This window comes from Scaptodrosophila lebanonensis, unplaced genomic scaffold, assembly GCF_003285725.1.
Source record: "Scaptodrosophila lebanonensis strain 11010-0011.00,11010-0021.00 unplaced genomic scaffold, SlebRS2 tig00000053-arrow-pilon, whole genome shotgun sequence".
Taxonomy (NCBI): Eukaryota; Metazoa; Arthropoda; class Insecta; order Diptera; family Drosophilidae; genus Scaptodrosophila; species Scaptodrosophila lebanonensis.
This window is the reverse complement of record NW_022060548.1, coordinates 5,465,334-5,485,928: the sequence shown is the minus strand read 5'-3', so window position 1 is coordinate 5,485,928 and position 20,595 is coordinate 5,465,334. Positions and strand designations below refer to the sequence as shown.

At 38.6% G+C, this 20,595-nt stretch overlaps 1 protein-coding gene across 1 annotated transcript; it reads right to left on the bottom strand.

Moving 5' to 3' along the window:
• Positions 1–213: 213 nt before the first annotated feature.
• Positions 214–20,481, bottom strand: LOC115623767 (filaggrin). Its single transcript, XM_030518303.1, has 14 exons — positions 20,079–20,481; positions 18,780–18,870; positions 7,600–7,982; positions 7,448–7,518; positions 7,207–7,381; positions 6,286–6,985; positions 4,013–4,974; positions 2,649–3,590; positions 2,080–2,223; positions 1,841–2,021; positions 1,667–1,783; positions 1,474–1,597; positions 1,212–1,366; positions 214–1,142 (listed from the first exon to the last, which is right to left on the bottom strand). Exons 1-14 carry the CDS (start codon positions 20,096–20,098, stop codon positions 918–920), a joined length of 4,290 nt encoding a protein of 1,429 aa, XP_030374163.1. The 5' UTR covers positions 20,099–20,481; the 3' UTR covers positions 214–917.
• Positions 20,482–20,595: the final 114 nt, after the last annotated feature.

Here is a 20,595-nt window from a genome sequence, read left to right as displayed (position 1 = left end):
ATTGTTAACATTTATTTATTAATTACATGTATATATAATGCATATGAATATATAGTATATATATTGCATATATTTTTGTAAATGTATATATATATATATAGCACTACGTTGCTGCGCGTATTTTCATTTCTAAGCAGTATCTCTTTATTTTCTTCTTTGTTTTTAAATAAATAGATTTAGATTTATTGTATTTATTTTTTGCTTTTCGTTTTGTTTATTTTATGCTGCTTTTGCACCTTTTGAATAAATTGTTGAATTAATTGTTCTTTTGAGTATTTCGCTTGTATGGAATTTTTTTTTTTAAATTAAAAAAAAAAACATATTTCAAATAAAATGATGCTACTTGTTCTTTGACACATAACTAGGCATGCACACATTGAGTTTATGGCGCGTAAGCGAACGTTTTGAAAAGGTTAAATATCTTCTGTTAGATATAATTAAAAGGATGTTTGTTAGTTGAATGGTTCTCTCGAGTTGGATTTTTGGTTTGGAAAGCACTACGCATTACGTTTGAGTTCTGAGTATTTTGTTAAAGCAGGCTTACGCAATAAAATAAAATTAAGTATTTCATAAATTTAGTAGCAATTAGTAAGAAATTCGAGTAGCAAAATTAGCTTAGTTTTAAGGTAGTAGGAGTTTCTCTTTTTGTATGAATACAAATTGAAGTACATATGAGTAGAGATTTGGTAACTATAAGTCATATTTAGGGGTAAATTATAACTTTATTTTTTTTTACATACATAGGCATGCTCATTGGTTCGGATCCTAGCTACCAAAGTTAGCTTCTTTAGTAAAGGGGTACTTGATTCTTCTCCATCATCTTTCTTTAGTTTATTTGAAAGTGTTAGTTTGTGTTAGGTTTTGTTTTTTTTTTTTTTTTGTGTACACATATCGTATCGTTTGGTTAAATTTAGGCTCTAGACAAGTTTTGCCACAGTCGTCGTATCCATGTGCTGTATGAGTGTGCGCATAAAGGACATCTCCTTGCGCGCATTCTCCAATATCACCTTCGGATCATCGGAGGTGCAGCGCAGGCAATTTGGAGCAAACACCATGGCCAGATTCGAAGAATCCATTTTTGTGCAACTGACTACTTCGGGAATCGAAAATTGTTGCAGAAAATGTATTAAATACGTTAGGACCTAGAATAGCAGAAAGAATTCATAATTAATTAATAATAGCTGCAAAGATAAATGCCAAATGCGTCTTACCAATTGATTTATTTCGGGCAACTTATTAACTATTTCTTTGGCTTTATCGGGATCCTCGGTATTGACGCAGTCCTCATAGTATGCATCGGGTATAAGCGGATCATACAGTTCGCGATACCACAGTTTCAGTAAACTAGCAGGCGCGTGAGCATCCGCTGAAGACATAGAAAAATAATAAGAGGTAGTAAGTTCTTTGATCCAAATAAGTTTATTTACAAATTGACTTGGCCTCGTGAAAGATATGAACACTCATTCAACTCACCCATTGTGTTCTTATAGTCAGGAACATCCCACCGATCCAGGCGATTCTTCATATTATTCACCTCATCCACATCGGCCGAGACACGAAAGATGCCTTCGGTTTGTTTGCCATTAAGCAGAAATACCTGAAATTGTTCAAGTGTTAAATTGTTCGAGAGGGAATAAATTTGCTTCCATTAATAAGATCCACTTACATGCTCGGAAAGCGTTGTTTGTATCCACGGTAGTTTGTGGCCGGGAAACTTGTCCTTTTGCAGCTCCATTACTTCTGAAAGCGTGTTGCCAAACATGCTGTTGCGCAAAATTTGTTGCTGAAAATGATCATGAAATTAAAGAATAATTAACCACTGTAGTTATTTAGTGCTTACCCTGGCCTGCTCGACCTCATCCTCAGTGGGCTTTTTTGCGAGGCGTCGACCACTGCTGCCTATGCGATCCAAGCGCCGACAACAAACCGTGGCATAGTGCGAGATTTGAACGTGTATGGGCCACTTACAGACCTCCACGAAGGAGGTGGCAAACGAGGGATCCCGATGGCGATTGACGTAACTGCAACGAAGATATTGGTAGTCAGTGTAAGGATTTATTATATCAGTACTTTTCTTACTTGAGCAGCGTGGGTTGAAACGTGGGCGAGGGTGGCACAAAGGACAAACAAATAGCCATGAGTTCCCAGCCACGAATCAGAGATTCGCGCTTCGGATTCTCCGTAGTTTGTCGGCACAATTGCACATAAAGCTCATCCCGTAATCTGTAAGAGTGAAACAATAAAAATTAAAATTAAATAGCATTTAATATCAGCAAGAAATTCCATTCCTAACATATTGCTGAGTCGGCAAAACAAACGCTTCTTAGAGAACAAGATTAAATTTGTGTGGAAAAATATAAAATAGTAAGAGCTTTTGGAGTAAGCTTTTAAACCAAACAAAATTTGGATTAATACAAGTATATAGCAGGCACACATTTAGAATTATGGATAATCATGAAACTGCTTTTCAAGCCAGCATATCGTGAACACCCTATTTGTGAGTCTTAAAAAGAAAGAACGTTTGTTTCCGTTATTAAAATTATATTATTTTGGCTTATTTAGCAAACATTTGGGATCATTAGGAAAGGTTTATGAACACAACCAATGTCTATATAGTACAAGTATAAACAATTCCATTGATTACTTACTGCTGTTGTGGTAATGAGGCGGTGATTATATCAATGGCCACCGAATTTAGGCTCATGCCCATACGCGCCTTCCGATCAGCCATATAGATTTGCACCAGCTTGAATAGCTCTATGGCGGTCTTCTTGTCCGCCTTGTCCCGCGATAGGGCTAACATAGGTCGACTAATCGCCTCGGCTGTCCAGCTAAGCATGTCACGCACCGAGGCCTTTTTACGAAAGATGCCCTTCGAATGCAGATTCAAATTGTCTGCGGCAAATTTCTCAATATCACATTCCTTCATGCATGCCAACGTTGTGACGCCACCACCACCGCCACCGCTACCACCACCGGGCGCACGCTCGCTGGGCGGAAATATTTGCTGTATGGTGGGCTTTAGCGAGGGCGGTGCCATTTTGTGGCCAGCACGTGACATGCTCGCGCTCGCTGCCACAGCAGCTGTTTGTTGACCAGCAACTAAGCTGCCGCTACCATTGTTGGTATCATCTTTGGGAAAGTGTTGGTGGAGGCCAAAGCGTCCCGTGCCTGCGCCGTCAACCACACTCGGCGGCATAACGCCGGCCGCAATTCGCGAAATCTGTCGATTGGGCGATGGCAGCGTCTGAGATTGTTTCTGCTTAGCATCGTTGGGATCCAAATGCAGTGGCTGGTGTGGCGGCGGTGGCGGCTGACCGTGCTGGCCAGTGTATGGCAGAGGTGGTGTATTAGAATAGAGCTGATGCTGTGATGGATGCTGCTGCTGCTGCTGTGATTGATGCTGCTGCTGCTGCGACTGATGATGCTGCGATTGCTGCGACGATGGCTGATGATGGTGTTGGTACTGCGATGCCAATGGACTGTGCGATACGGTGTCGTAGTACGAGATCTGATAGCGTGGCTTGGGCTTGGCACAGGAGTCATTGTTCCCACCAATGCCTTCAAGCACAGCCTCCACATTGTCCGAGCTGTGAAAGAAGTAAGCAGAAATTCGAATTAGAACTTAAACATACAGAACGTTAGAGATAACTCCCATTTAATTGAAGTAGCTTTGTAAGCTTAAAAGTTAATGGTTCCTAAGGCAGATAAAAATGATAATAAGGTTTGAAATAAACCTAGTCTTAGAGAAGCCCACAGGACAAAATGTATCTACTTAACTGTTGTATTAAGTTAATAGGTTATTGATGGTAGACGGAGTGGCAATCGGTACATTATACATTTTGCTCTAAGGATATCCTACTTTGCAGATCCCATAAGCTAAAGCAGTTAAGCATACATATCTCACAAAGTAGTTTAGATTTTCGTATTTAATTCATTTTCATATTTAATTACACTGCCTATTACTTCGCGCTTATATCTCGACATAAATCTAAGTATTGTAGACACTTACATGTCCTCACGTCCGGCTGGATCGTAGGGCGGATATTGATACGCATAATACGAGGCACTGTCACCGATATTCATATAGTCATCAATCATGCCATAATTGTGCTCCAAATAACCGCCATGCGTATCTGAGCCACCATCCGAATCCTCATTGTCCGGCTCATGACCAGAGAGCGAGTGCTCCGACTGACTATCCGAGTGATACGAGTCCGAATCAATGGGATCGCCGTACTCATAGCGACCGGACTGCTTCGCCTGCTCCATGATGTAGGTGCGCAGTGGCAACAAGTGTGGCATCTCCTGATCCCAGTTACTGTACAAAGGCGAAGTGTTTCCATTATCGTACTCGCCCTCGCTATTGTCTGCATGCAGATGATGCTGCTGCTGCTTGGAGCGTCGCTTGTCGCGCTTGGTCTCGCCTCCAATATAGTAACTACCGCCACCACTGCCGCCACCACCGCTGGCGCGCTTGTCCAGACTGGAGAAATGACGGAGCGAGCCATGTCCGCTGCGATTATCGGGCGCCGGTTGCGATTGTTGTGTTTGATAATGATGCTGCGACCGATTCGCCGTCGAGTTATTTGACTTCTGACGCTGTCTCGAAGAGTCATTGGATCCGCGCGACGAATGCGTCAGCATGCCAATGTTATCCGAGGAGGGGAAATTGTTGCGCAAGGAGGCGCTGTTCACATTATTGCCGTACGACAGCAAGCCAAGCAAATTAGCCGGGCCCGTTGAGTTGTCGCTCAGATGCGGCGATGTGGGCGGTTTGCTCAGCGAAATACGCTCCAGCTGTAACAGATCCATACCGCTGCTAGGATCCTGCTTGTAAAGCTGCTGCTGTTGCATTGAGACTTGACTAGCACCCGTGCCATGTCCGGGCGAGTGTTGAGGCAGAGCGCCAGCAATGGCGCTATTGTTGGTATTATTTGTGGAGGTGGTTTTGGCATGCCGAGTGGTTTTCGTCTGCAATAAAGAAATTTTGTATGATTATTATAGCAGCTAAAAATGATTGCTTTCGTTAAACTGAAGAAAATAATTCTATGAGCAGGATTAGCTCACAATTTTTCAGTGATCAAATTATTGCGTATGGTTTGGTGCCTCTAAAGTTGGGTTTTTCAAATCTATAATCATTTTTAGGGCTTACGAGCAGAACACCTTTTCGCTGCTTAGTTTTAATCAAATTATTAATTCTAATTCTAATAGATCCTCATTGTAATCAAATAAGCCGGTCGCGAAACTATTTTAAATTAGCAGAGAGAGTAGCTATCATTTGGATCGACTCATATTACGCTAGGAAGGCGTTCTGGGTTCTGTTTAGAGCAAGTATTTATAGCCTGTACCCAAAGGGTGAAAGGCTATACTAGTTTTGTGCGCATGTATGTAACACACAGAAGGAGGCGTGGCAGACCCCACAAAGTATATATATTCTTGATCAGGATGAGAAGCCGAGTCGATATAGCCTTGTCCGTCCGTCCGTCTGTCCGTCTGTCTGTCCGTATGAACGCAAGGATCTCAGAAAGTATAAGAGCTAGAATAACCAAACTTGGTTTCCATATTCTCCTAAGACCGAGAAAGTACGAGTTTGAGTTTTTTTTCGATGCACCCCCCCACTCCCCCGCAATTCGTGTTTTTTCTTATAACTTCCGTAATTCTCGGAATTTTGAAATCAATTTTGGTAGGTACATCCAGTTAGTACTAATGTGTCCGTGTGCCAAATTTCATCATGATAGGTTAATTCTGAAGAAAGTTATAGCCATAAGTAAAATCGCTGCTCATGCGCTGCCTGCAGCTCTGTCGGCAGCGCTGCCCGCAGCTGTTGTTGTTGTTGCTGCTTTGGTTCAACTTTGTGCTGCATACATACACGCATATAAACACGCATAGGTACGTGATGTAAATGTATGCTGTTTAAACTGAACATTAACATGTATTCTAATTTAATTTAATTAATTCATTCATTCATTCATTTTTTTTAATAATTTAATTTTTTTTTTTATTTTTTTTTTTTTGTGGAGAGTACAGGCTATTTTACTGTCGGGCTTGCTCGACTGTAGCGTTCTATCTTGTTTTGTATTGATCTTTCTATTAATAAAGAAAACCAAATAATACAAAAAGAAAATTAAGGATTTAATCAAATGATTTGTTTAGGTTTCCTAATCGAAGATCAATAAATTTGTTAAACCAATGAACTCTCTAATAGAATGGCGAGCTTATATCTTTTTAAGTTCTGAGTCGCATATTGACCAATATAATGACGATTACTTCCAGCTTTCTCACCTGTGGACTTATTGGGCTCTGTGGACTGGAATCACTTGAATGTTTCTTGTAGCCGCTGCTCGCACTACCCGCGTTGCTTGCCACCGTGTTGCTGCCACCACCTGAGCTACTGTGGCTCTTGGCGTTTGTTGTGTGGCGACGGCGTGAGAGCGGCGTATTTTCGACTGATTTAAAATACTTTTCGTGCATGGAATCATCGCTGGCGGCGCCACCGTTTGCCTCACTATTTGTGCGATACGACTTGCTGTGATGACCAGCCGCCGCTGGATTTATGGATGAGGACATAAAGCTTCCTGACCTGGCCAACGAGACCTTGTATTCACGTTCGGGTCCGCCATGATGAGCTCCGGAGCCGCCACCACCGCGTTGTGCGTTGCGTTGAAACTGTTGCTGTGGTGTTTGTTGTTGCTGCTGCTGCTGTTGTGCGTAATTATATTGACGTTCCGAGGGAGTCCTCGATGTGGCCGACTCCGGCGATATTTTCTTCTTCTGCGCCTGTGGCGTATGTACCGAATGTGTGGGTGAGGCTATATCAGATGATTTGGACGAGCAATAACCCTGCATGTGGCTGGGCCGAAGCTGATGATCAAAGTATTTGTCGCCGACGACGACACCACCACTACCACCAACATAGGATGAGGAGGAGGACGAACCATGCGGTAAATTATGTGAGCTGGTACTTTCTTGCAACATTTCAAAGCTGAATATATGTGAAGAGAGAGAGAGAGAGAGAGATACAAAGAGTATTCGATGAGAGGTAAAGCATGAACCATAAGTGTATAGCGGTAGGAGTGTGTTATAATGGTAACGATTTTGAAATCGGATTTTATCCCATTTCTTTACAATTAGTGAATAAAGCGAGGCTAATATCAAGTTCTGTGACACCAAAGCAATAGTGTTATCTATTATTTGAAAACTTACGCGCCATTATCTTTGCCAACGCGTTGCTGCTTCTGTAGAGAACCCAAACGTATACCCTCCGTGCTCGCCCCACCTCCACCACCGTTGGATCCATCATTGAATCGCCGATAGCCGTGCACACTGGACAAGCTCGAATCACTTGATTTGCCAGACTCCTTATAGTGATTGCTCGAATCTGTTTGTGTATATTTATAATTAGATTGCCACTTTATATAAATACTTGTAGTTATCTGCTATTTACCTTGCGAACGCCTGGAAGCGTAGGCTTGCTGTTGCACATCCATGGAGCGAGATGAGTCACCCGTTCCGACGCTGAATGAAAAGAAAATTAGTACATACATACATTTATTTGTATAAAACAAAGGCTATAGTTTATGAATCGGAAACACTCACCGAAAACTTTGTCGCCCACGTGGACTAGAGATCATGTCTGTACTGGAGAGTTTCTCCTCAGAGCTGGCCACAGCGCCATTGCCGCCACTGACACGCTGCGCTCGCACCTTCTTTGAGGCCGCCGACATGGGCGATGGCTGCTGCTGCTGTTGTTGTTGGGTCTGTTGGGGCTTTTGTTTTTGTGGCGTGGTCTGCTCTCGACGCTCACTCGGATCGGTGTTCTGTTTGAGTGTTTGCAGCTTGGCCAGCGGTATGATGTCACACTTACTCGGCCGATGCCAGACTGTCTTCTGTGTGGCGGCATTATAATAGTAGAACCGTTTCGTATTTGTGTCAAACAATTCCCACCACTGTGACGAGTCGGTGCGCTTAATTGGCACATCCTGTAAGTGAGAGTGCGATCATGATGATTGTCAAATGAATGCGCTTTACTTATGGTTGAGTCAACTATAGATATTCGTATACTCGTATATATATTTGGTTTATATGTATGTATATGGGCTTAATGCACAATGCAGCCACAAAAGTCTGTATATATAATTTTACAGGTAATTGGAAGAGATTCGGCGAATCGATCAAGTATTGGCAACCCCTATTGAGAAATTCTCTATATATTGCAGCTCCTTAAACAAACTATCAGTACTATCGTTTGACGTAATTATTGACCTAATATTTTCAACAGATGAAGTCTGTATACAAGGTGCGTTCCAAACAACAGGACTTTTTGAATCTAGCGCCCCCTGGTGGCGCTATCTATATGTCGACTGATGCGTGAGAATCTGCTTGTCGATTGTCCAGTGAGAATTTCATGACATTTCATCGATTGAAAGTGAAGTTATTGCGTTTTAAGTGTCAGTATGTTTGTGTTATCGGTGCGAAAATGAGGTTCGAACAAAGAGCCAACATTAAATTTTGTTGTAAAATTGGTAAAACTTTTACCGAAACGTTTCAATTGATGGAACAAGTTTATGGCGATGATTGCCTATCCCGTAGCAGAGGACACGAGTAGTTTCAACGTTTTCAAAGTGGTCGTGAGGACATAAATGACGATCAACATGTGGGCCAATCAAAATTCGTGATCACCAAAAATTCCATCGAAACTGTGCGTGAATTCATCAAAAATCAGCCGAAACCATCATTGAAATTGATGGAAATGGAATTGAACATCTCCAAAACATCGAAAGGTGTGTGCACGGTTTGTTCCGCAAAAATTTACTGACGACCAAAAATTGCTCTCATCGATCGACGCTTGTGACCGATTATTTGACCAAAAATCACATTTAAACCATTAACCACTCGCCGTAATCACCTGATATGGTACCGTGCGATTTCTACCTTTTCGGAAACGTGCATTTCCCCATGAAAGGAAAGCGTTATGCAGACGTAGAGGCCAATCAAACCTCTTGCACCGGCATACTGGCGGCCATACCGGCCAACGAGCTAAAACACTCGTTCGACATGCTTTTGGATCGTGCAAAAAGCTGTATTGAAGCAGGAGACTATTTTGAATAAAATAAACTGATTTTGCCGATAAAACCATTTGTTCTGTTTTTTTTTAAAGTCCTGTTTACTTGGAACACACCTTGTACTACGCCTAAATCTGGTTTTACACGGTAGATTGGTTCCAGAAACAACCGTGTAAAAGAAAGACATTGATCATATGCAAAAATAGGTGATTGGTTCCTTATCTCTAAAGAAATATATATGAAATTGTTAGTTTTCAAACCGTGTTATATGAAAATCGTGTAAAAAAGGGACCGCGTAAAGGAAGAATTAGGTGTACTTATATTGGACTGATATTTGGTGTAATCCGAAAATAAACGTTGCTTGAAAAGTATATATTATTTTCTAGAATTGAATTTTCTTTGTCCGAAAATCCGAAATAATTTAATATGTTTTAATTTTCTGACAAATAGTTGCGGTTCATTTTATTTTAGAAAATAAATTTTTTTTTATATTTATGTATATATATTTTTTTTTAGATTTATTTTTTAATTTTTTAGCTATTGTTATTTTTTATCAATAAAAATAAACTGAATTTGCTGCAATTTTATCGTAAAAGGGTGCACTTTCTTTTATTTATTATAATGGAAAATCGTTAAAAAGCAAGTAGCACATATTTTTATTTTAGTTTCTTATTTAATTTGTAAGCTGAGAAAATGTAATTTCTTTTTATTCCATTTATTTATATTGTTTATACATACATATGTGTATTTCTATTAATTTATAAATGCAATTGCGTCAAACTTGAAACGGAAAGAAAGCCATTTAGAATAGTCAGACATTGACAGATATTGTTATCTTAACGTTAGTTGGAGAAATAGGTGTTTGTGCCATTGAAGCTTCCGTCACCTTGTGGCGAACTGTCATGACCAAGTGATGGTGCAGCCCCTTTCCCCTCCCCTCCCCCCTGACGGGCACTCTTCAGATAGGCGCGTGTGGTTAATCCTGCGCCCTGTTAGCAAGGTCTTTCTTTCCCCAATAGCTCTCTCCGCACCATACTGTTTCTCTCTTTTACGCCATTACTCTCTGTCTCTGTCAGGGCTATTGCTGCAGAATGCATGCGGTGTTGACCTTGAACTTTTGTTGCAGCAACCCAACCGAGCCCAGCCCTGATGCGTTGCATTGCGCCCGTTTTGTGACATTGTTAATATTTTTTGTTGTTGTTACAGCTGCTGTTGCTGCCACTGTTTTTGTTGTTGTTGCTGTTGTTGTTGCAATGTCTGATAATAACAAAGCGCGCATGTAAGCGCTGCCCTTCAACAGGCACACACACACACACACTATTCATCCATCGATCCATCCATCTATCCGTCCAACAAACCACGTAGCTTTCAGCGTACTCAGCTCAGCTCAGTTCGCCCATTTGCCACCCCCTGCAGTTGCGAATGCAAATAAAAGCTTTCATCTCGGTTTCTTTTCATTTGAGTTACTTTTTTTCAATTTCAAGCTTCAACTGTGGCCCCGACGCGTACTGTGGCAGCAGCATGTTGCATAATTTGTGGGCGCGCCCAGCGTTGATTGGGACAAGGCTGCGCGTCGTTGCCCGCGGGCGGCGGCAGCATCGTCGTTGTTACACTTTTCGCATTGTTGCGTTTTCAACTGTCAGTCTGTTCGTCCGTCCGTCCGTCCGTCCGTCAGTCAGTCAGCTAGGCAGTCAGTCACTTAGCGGGGCTGGCAGTTTTCTCTTTGTCTGATTTTACAACGCATGCCACATGCAGCAGCAACTGAAATAAATACAGGCAATGGGCCTCATTTGGCCTTGTACGATATTCCAAATATTTTGTAATTATGGAAATACAACAACAATAACAACGACAACAGCAGCAACGTCAGCAACAACAATGAGCAACATCTTTATCTCATATACTAGCGTTCACTCATTGATGGCATTTTTGTATCTGTGCCCCACTATAGAACAAAAATTGGAGCAGCGTACAGTGGGTTAAAATTGAATTGAACTTGCAGGAAAGAAATTGTAATAATTTGTACAATTTTTAAGTTATCAAAACTGTTAAATATTCAAATCTGTATAAATATTTGAATGCTAATTTATGAAGATAGTTTTTAAATATCATCTTGCAACTCTCCATAAAGTTAAATTCTTGCAATTTTTATATTTAATTAACTAAAATGTAAGAAATTAAAAAGATACCTAGGAAATAATTTGTACCAAAAAATATCTTTAGGAGAAGTAGTATGTATTTGAATCTTTCAACTCCCAATAAAGTTTAATTTTTGAAATTTTAATATTTCATTAACAAAAATGTAAGAACATAGAACATTAAATATTCAACTCTGTATAAATATTTCAATGCAAATTTATGAAGATAGTTTTTATACTCTGTACATGAAATGTACAAGAGTATATTAGGTTTGCGGGAGCTGAAAAATGTAACAGGCAGAAGGAGGCGTGGCAGACCCCACAAAGTATATATATTCTTGATCAGCATGACGAGACGAGTCGATCTAGCCCTGTCTGTCTGTCTGTCCGTCTGTCCGTCTGTCCGTCTGTCCGTCTGTCCGTCCGTATGAACACCTGGATCTCAGAGACTATAAGAGATAGAGACACCAAATTTTGCACGAAGATGCGTTATGTGTGTATTCTATACGAGTTTGTTTTATTTTTTTGATTTTCCCCCCCACTTCCCCCCTATGGGGGTTTTCCCGATTTTCCATTCGTATAATCGCCTATATCTCGGAGACTATAAGACCTAGGAACACCAAATTTTAGTCCCAGATGCCTTATGTGAATACGCAGAAAATGTATATTTTGGAATTCCCCTCCCTCCCCCCTCTACCCCGCAAATCGTAACTCCCGTAATTCTTGGAATTTCTAACTAAAATTTTGGAAATACCCCCAGTTAGTTATTATGTGTCCGTATGCCAAATTTCATTATGATAGACCGATTTAACAAGAAGTTATAGCCATAAATATATTTGCTGATGCAGCGCTGCTGCAGCGCTGCTCAAGCGCTGCCCGCGGCTGTTGTTGATGTTGCTGTTTGGTTGACTGCGAAAATGCTTACACAGACACGAATAGATGCGCATAGGCATACATAGACTCACACAGACGCAATTGCTATGTAAATGTGCAATTATAAACCCTTTACGTGAGTTCGAATACCGAGAGAGGTAAAATCGATCAAATTTTTTTTTTTATTTTCTTAATTTTTTTTATTTTCTATAATTATTGTAAACATATGTACAGAGCATTTCGAAGTCGGGACACCCGACTTTAGCTTTTTTACTTGTTAAATATAATTTTTCAACTCTCTATAAAGTTAATTCTTGCAATTTTAATATTTAATTAACCAAAATGTAAGAACTTAGAAAGCAGCTTTTAATGTATAAAAAGATACCTAGAAAATAATGTGTACCAAAAAATATCTTCAGGACAAGTAGTAATTGACACAGACAGGCAGACAGACAAAGAGATAGACATATGAACATACATTCACATTGTTTCTTCTGGGTACTGGCACACTTTCAATTTTAAGTGAAGGCTATATACATAGTATATTTTAATTAACTTGAAGTCTTTCCCTTAAATTTAAATTTTACTTATTTTTTATTTGCTTTTGAAAATCCATTTGTTTCTTAAACAATAATAAGCTTATACCAATTGCAATCAAGTACATAGTTTTCACATCTTCTTTAAAAACGTATTGTCAAAAGCACCACCAACATAATAATTTTTACAAATATTAAACGTTCTCCTCCCACTGTACCATAGCTGATTACAATTGCACGAACATTGGCCAACGGCACGCGTTCCGCGTAAATGCATTCGTTTCATTGTCGTCCATATTCATTCATTTCGCCACAATTTTCTCCCATTTTGTGTGCTTCTGTGTCTGCTTCGACTTTAATTGAAAAATAATATTGCGTTTAATGAGAATTTATGGAAAATGAGGCGACCCCACCGGCTACAACATATTGCAAAACGAAACGAAAAGCCGCGCACATTTCTAATCAGCAACATCATTAACATCAAATGCTCTCAGCTATCAGGTCAGTGCCCATGCGTGCCTGTGATTCATACAAACATAAATAAAACACGTACATACAAACATATGTATGTATGTGTTCATATATATAGACATTCGAATGATGGCTCGTCTAAACAATATTCATATTTTGAGAACATAGTATAAAATATTTTTCTTCTTCAAAAATTAGGTCATCATCAATATAAAGAACAAAGCAAACAATTAGTAATGATGAAAATGCATCACCACAGATTGATTCAAAATAACAACAATGGCTATTATTTTATTTTAAAAATAGTTCAGTCACATTCAGTGGTAGAGAGTGTTACAGAATATGATTGCATTTTAATGAAAGGTAATTGCTAATATACGAGGGAGTGGGTCTTTTTTTTTTTTGACGTAACGATGACGCATTTAGTTATAATAATCACCCACAAAAAATGCATTGAAAAATTATCTAAGCCCATTAATAAACAAGAATACCCAAAACGGCCAGGTTAAAATACAAATTTATGTATTTACACACTAATCTCTATCATGATGATCCTTTTTAACTAATACTACAGGCATGCCAAGGGTTAATCCAATTTTTCATACACTTGTTATAGGGCTCAGTCAGGATTTAAGTTTTAGAAACAGAAACAAATCATAAGGAGCCAAAGCTAGACTTCCCAAAACCCATCTGCAATGACTTCGTAACTCCGTTTCAATGTGGGTTTTCATAGAGAAAATTGACGGGTATGTATTAAGTTAAAGGTATTAATTTCTAAAGACTGAACAATAAGCTACATATGTCTTTGACAATTGTTGATAAACTTTTTATATCAGCAAACAAACTTATATATAGATTGATAGCCATCAGTCTTATTTCAACTGAGCTCCAGCATGACTGTTTATGGTATATTTCGAAGCTAAATTTGGATACATTGTAAAAAAATATATATATAATATATATATATAATAATATTGCCTATAATAAATTAAAGGCAAATATTTAAAAATTGATGAAAAAGCTAAGAATATTTAAAATCACACTGAAAGAATAAAGATTCATCTATGAGTTTTAGAAAATATATTTAACGCCATCATCTTTCTATATAGAACACTAACATATGGGTTAATAAAAATTAGAAAAAAAAAGTTTCATAGATAGTTCCAAATGGCCCTTCTCTGGCTATCCCACCCTTAACATAGAAACAGAACAAACATCCACGATGCATAATCTTCCGCAAAGTCACGCTTACGTCACTTTCCCTCGATCGACTGAAATGTAATCTGATGACTTCATTTCATTATGCTATCGGCGTTTCGATTTTCTCTTTTATGAAAGCACATGTCGTCAATTGCAAATGAATGATAAATTTGGCGAGTTATAATTTATCGTGAAAAGTCCACGAAATTCTGAGCCATTTGAATATGTGCACAGACAGCATACATACATTAACTACAAATTACAATTTTACTAACAACATTAATAATATTCATAGGCTTATAATTGCCTTGGTAATTACATTCAAGTGTTTCAAAATTATATTTGTACGTATTTATATTTTATGTGTGCAACCCAAAAGCCCACATTGCGAAAACCGGAAGTCCGTAGCCCAAGAAGGTTACGCGATTTGTCGATCAGGAAAATACAAATATATATGTAAGAAAAAAGTTAAAATAATTTGAAATATTTTGACGATTACGTACACACACCATCGCTTAGTAGTGCTGTGTAGCAACAACCGCCGATGGGGACCCTGAGCTGGGCTGAGCTGAACTCAGCTCAGAGAGAGAGCGCTATAGAGCTATGGGCTCTGCCTATAAGGCGGCGTCGTTGGACGCCGGCGGACGCACGTGAACATTATTGTTGGCCGCTTTGTTGCTGCTCAGAGCTTGCTTGCAGAAAGGGGGGGGAGGTGGAAGAGGGAAGGCAGGCAAGTGTCGTTTCGTGTGCATGTGTGTGGCGCTGCCTCATGTTTCTTTCTTATTTTTTTTCTTAACCGGAAGTTTTACAAAGCAAATGAGCAAAAAGTGTGCATGGCTATGAAAAAAGTTACCGAGGGTGAATTATAAAGAAAAGACAAAAAAAAAAATGAAGAAAAAAAGTGAAACAAAAAGACAGTTGGCGTTTGGCTTTGCAGTGCATAAATTTCAAATCACGTACAATAGACAAAGTTTCTGCTCTTTTGGTGTCACCAACAACAACGCCAACGTTAATGAAAACTAGGCAAACGACAAAGTTATAACAAAAAGCTGCACAATTAACTTGCAAGCGAAAAAAAAAACAGTTTTAAACAAAACATTTATGTCTACATCCACAATTTTTTTAACGACCCTTACTCGACTGATGGCAATAAGATGTACAAATTTATGGGAAAATGAGGGAAATTAAACCACTAGCTTCACGGATCTTCAGCAGTACCCACACATATCTTTTATGTTAAAAGAAAAAATTGTTGACATTTACGATATAAGCATTAGTATTGTGGGGCGAAAATATGTTCCAAATTCCAGAGGAATGACAACCATATTTATTAAACAATTTCAAATACCAAAATTTATGAACTCAAAGTATGCTTCATAAATGTGTGTGTTTTAACAACAAATACAAACTTTTTTGTCATTTCGTAAAAAATAAACTCTTGCCTAGCATTACTTATTTCTGAACAGTCTTTTTGTTCACGTCCCTTATTCTTTACAATATTTGGTTATTGTTTCTTTATTACAAAAATGGATATAAATAATGCTTTGTTCAGCTCTTTTTATGATCCAATTATACAAGTATGCACGCAATGGATTATTGTTCTAAGGACTGTCCGGACTATAATAAAAGGACGATATACTAGATTGGTGCGAGTATTTGTTAATCATCATCATAAAATATAAATCTATAGGATAAGTCATCGGTCTGCCTACCTAACCATAAGTAGAAGATCTAAAGTAACCAAAACCAAACTAAATCCCAGGCAATATGTTTTTGTTACGCATCTCTAGCCCTCCAATAATGTTATTGTTACTTTCAAAATCCCGGACAGTAGGTCGAATAGAAGAGTTCTTTTTAGCTCGTTGTTATAGCATTCTTTTACTTATTATTTTAAAAAAAACTGTAGTCCGTTAGATTTTTAATCGATTGGACTGAATGAAAGTCGTTACTGGGAAACAAAAATAAGCTCCTAATATGGATTTCAAAGAAACTCCCCGTGCGTTATAAGAACTTCCACAAAGGGAATAACATAATACCCTTTCCGTTGCAGTTATGGCTGCTAATTTAAAGCTGCGTGTTGACGAGTGGGCGTTTACAGTGGGTGCTCTTTTGTGTGCGTGTGTGTGTGTGTGTGTGTGTGTGTGTGTGAGTGTGTGTGAGTGCAACCCCTTTGTACCGTTACATGCTCCCTTTTGCTTTACGTTGCGCTGCATAAATTGTATAGATTATATTGCGCAGCTAAAAGGATTCACTTCCAGCAGCAAAAATAACAACAATAACAACAACAATTGCAGTACATGGTGAATTGAGGGCATGTGGTGTTTGTATGTATGGATGTGAGTGTGTGTGTGGATGAGTTTTGCTTTGCTTCCTACTGCAGTCACATGTTTTGCTGCCAGCGTGCGGGTGACTGCTGAGAGTGAGAGTGAAATAAAAAGAAAAACCGAAATGAAACGCAAACAAACACAGACACTCTCATACTCATACAGATACGGACGCGTAAATGTTTGCCAAACATGGAACGTACGACTACTTCTTGGCGCAGATAAAAAGGGACCCGGGGCTGGGTTTCGGCAATAAATCACAGCGTCAAATGGACGACACACACACACACACAAACCAACACTAACACCAACGAGCCTCGTGACCAGTCCGACCACAGCAATCAGGCGTTGCATTGCATGCAAACCTTTTCATTAAGGACGAAGTACACACACACACAGTCTCATATGGTGCATTAGTACATATACGAGGCCATTGCAGGCGAACGTCGAGGACATGGCAGCAACAAAATCAATGAAATTTTCACTACTTCCGGCAATAAAAAGGCAAAAGCTCTGTACTTAGTTGGCCGACTTTTGAACTAACTTACAGCATAAAATATATCGATGCGGCACTGAAACTCAAGCATTACAACTTATAGCTGATTGAAATAATTTGGTAATAGTTCTTTACTTAATCGGTAGTCAAGAGTTTGCGACTTATGGAAAATAGACAGATATTAAAATACTTCCCCCACCATGCAAAATGCATCGAAACATCAAACATTGGCACTAGAAGTTGAATATAATAATGAGAAACATTTAAAGTTTGACCCAAGACCATCCTTCTTAGATGTCATTTATTTTACGAAATTTTCGATTTTCTAAACTTTACAAAGAACTGTAGGCGTTTAAGTCCATCAATACATAATTTTGTCGATTCACATTTCTGCATACCACTTAGCAGACTCTAATTTTATAAGATATATCGAAAAATAAAATTGAGTTCATAAAACGTTAATCAAAGAATTCAATGATCAAGCCACCAAACAGCTCTCTTGTGAGCCCTGTGCTAGAATACTACTAATCTGGTATCGGAAGTATGAAATTGAGCTAGTTTAGAGTATTTTAAAAATTAAATCTTTCTAGGAAACTTTAAAAATAAACAATGTCGACAGCTTTTGAAAAAAGATATATTATTATTTACAAAAAGCAACCTTTTTCTTTTTGTATGTTTTTTCGAAGTATTGTTAATCGATTCTGTTGGTAAAAACATTTTATTTCTTTTTCATTTATTAAATATTCAATTTTTCCATTAAATGATGCGGCAGTCGCACATAGTAGGATATGCCACATTTTGTGTTATTTATTTCATTAAAATAAATCAAGACTGACTGCTCAAGTACTTAAGGCCTTACAAATAGAAAATTAGATAAATGTATTTACTTTGCAATCTCACTGTTACATAAATTCTAAGCAATTTCATCTACCCTTTTATATACAGGGTAGAAGTGATGTGAGCGTTTCGCCAACGATAGGGCAGGGGATTGACTTTATTGCGGCTGTTTGACTTTCTGCTTGTCGCGTCGCAGCGCTTTGAAGCAAAGTTATTAGACTGCGACACCTTACAGGCGAACAAACATGACCTGGCCAAAGAAATTAGACAAACATCGCGAGTGGAAGGAGTGTGGGGGTAAAATTTCGTAAAAGGAAAAGTCAGATGGCAAACTCATACGAATGTATGTGTGCATGTAAGCGGCGAATAATTAGGTGCTAGTTTCGACACTCTATCTTGGATTAAATTAACGCTATAATTTCTTGCATAACATTTCGATAGGCAAATGAAAAACGTGTGCATCAAATATTAAATACAATTAACCTTGTTTAGTCAATTACCAAACTGGGTCAGAAATTTGCAAACGGTTTGCATTTAAAATAGTCATTGTAAATGAACAATTTGAATTATTTAAGGCAATTTAGTAAGCTCCCGACATGGGGAATTTCTATGAGCTTTTGAGAAGTTAATTTTAGTAAAAATAATATTTACATATGTACATACATAAGTAATTAATTCAATTTTTGTCTTTTTTATGTACATACATACATATGTATTTTAATAACAAAACAAATGCATAGCCCATCTTTACCGATCTAGAAGGCGATAAATGACTAATGATTTCGAATAATTTTTATATAAATTATTTATTTATTAGAATGAAGTGATGTGACACTTACCTCTGGTGGATCCCAAACGCATTCGCCAGTTGTTAAATTGGCATACATGTGCTCCTTGGTTCGCGGTTCGATAATTTCTACCCATTCTATTCTGTAATGCAAAAGCCATGAGACACATACATACATATTTAAATATATGTATGTACATATGTATGTGCATTAATACGTAGAAAGACATTAAAATGCGAGTGCTTCTATTTTAAAGCAAAAGCATTTCAAGAATGCACATGCTTTAAGTCAAAAGATAAAAATTTTGTAAGGCCATCACGCCCCATACAGCAACAACAACAACACAAGCAATAACGGCAGATATAAAAACACAATGTCGAGTCATATGTATGCGCAGACAAATTTCATTCATTCATTCATTCATCGCAGTTCTTCTTTTATTTGAAAAAGCTGCGCAAAGATGAAATACAATAACAACAAATCCAAAAAACACCCAATTCTAACCCAAGTTTTAACGCCTTGAATTTCCGAATTGTGCGCATGTGTATGTGTGAGTTTTCATTGTATGCGTTGGTTTTCCCCATGAATTTCCTTGTTTTGAAGGCAGACACACAAACACACAACTTATTTTGTCAAACATTTTCCGGTTATTCCTTATTTGAAGTTGCATTCAGAATGTGTTCCACACTGTCCTTCACACACACAACCAAGTATCTACCAGTTACAGAAGGCAATTGCTCTCTTTTTTGTTGCTTTTCAGCATGAAGTAACGTTAAGTTGTTGCCGCTTCATGCAAGAAAATCGATTTTCATATGCGGTTTTTATAAACCAACTTGAATAAATTAAGCAACATACTAGCATTTAATTTAATATGTAAAATGCAAATGCAACGCAGCCTACGAAAAGCGGCGGCCTACCTACACACACACACAACTTACGCACACACACAAACAAACATACATGCGCACTCAGACGCAGCTGGCGCTGAGTAGCTGGACTCGCCTTAAAGGGGTGGGGAAGGGTGGCTGTGTAAGCGGCTGAACGATTGCATTGCGTTAAAATTTTTTGCATTTCCTTGTCAGTCAGCCCACAAATACACGCACATCCTTCATACATACATATAGACACATATTACATATACAAAGTACGCAGACAGACTTGGATTTATTTTTTACTCAATTTATTTAACAATAGCACAACAAGTAGATTTGTTTAATTCATGTTGTTGCTGTTGAGATCTTTTATTAAATTGTATACACATTTCGACATTCGCAACACCTTGTTGTTATTGCTGCTACTTCTGATGTTGTTGCTGTTTTATTCGTAGTTGTATAGTGTAACGGTACACACCTTTCACAACTTGAACTCATTTTTTCTTTTCTTTATTGCTGGCGCGGCTTGCGCTTTTCGTTGGTGGTGCCGTCGTCGTCGTCGCCTCCTTTGGCTATTTCTGCTGCTGGCGCTGCTGCTGCTTCTTCTTTGCCTTTTACACACATACACCCCACCAACTGGCGACACACACACACGAACAACAACTTAATATTTTCCACTACTACACCTATTTTCGTTTCGAACAGGCAGCGAAATGCAATTTTTCTTTTCAATTGATTTTTTCTAGCAATCTGCGTTTTCACATCGCTTTGCACGCGTGCACTTCACTTTCACATTTATGATATAATTTACAGGCCATATTTTCGCTTCGCCTTTCTTTTGTACAAATGCATTTTTCAATTACTTTTCAACTCTATTCAGAAATATATAAACTGCTTGCATCTACACGCCGCCTGCAATACAACACAGGGAGAGATTGAGAACTGAGCTGAGGATGGAAGTTGCACCGATACACCAACAGTATCGCTGTTCGTAT

What these genes read in the sequence shown, in the direction of transcription:
- LOC115623767 (XM_030518303.1), bottom strand. Translation starts at nt 20,098, where the DNA reads ATGAGTTCAAGTTGTGAAAG. An exon ending in CCAGCCGGACGTGAGGACAT is followed by an intron (nt 3,591 to 4,012) that starts GTAAGTGTCTAC and finishes CTTCTTTCACAG; the next exon opens with CTCGGACAATGTGGAGGCTG. An exon ending in AAACAACGCTTTCCGAGCAT is followed by an intron (nt 1,598 to 1,666) that starts GTAAGTGGATCT and finishes GAACAATTTCAG; the next exon opens with GTATTTCTGCTTAATGGCAA.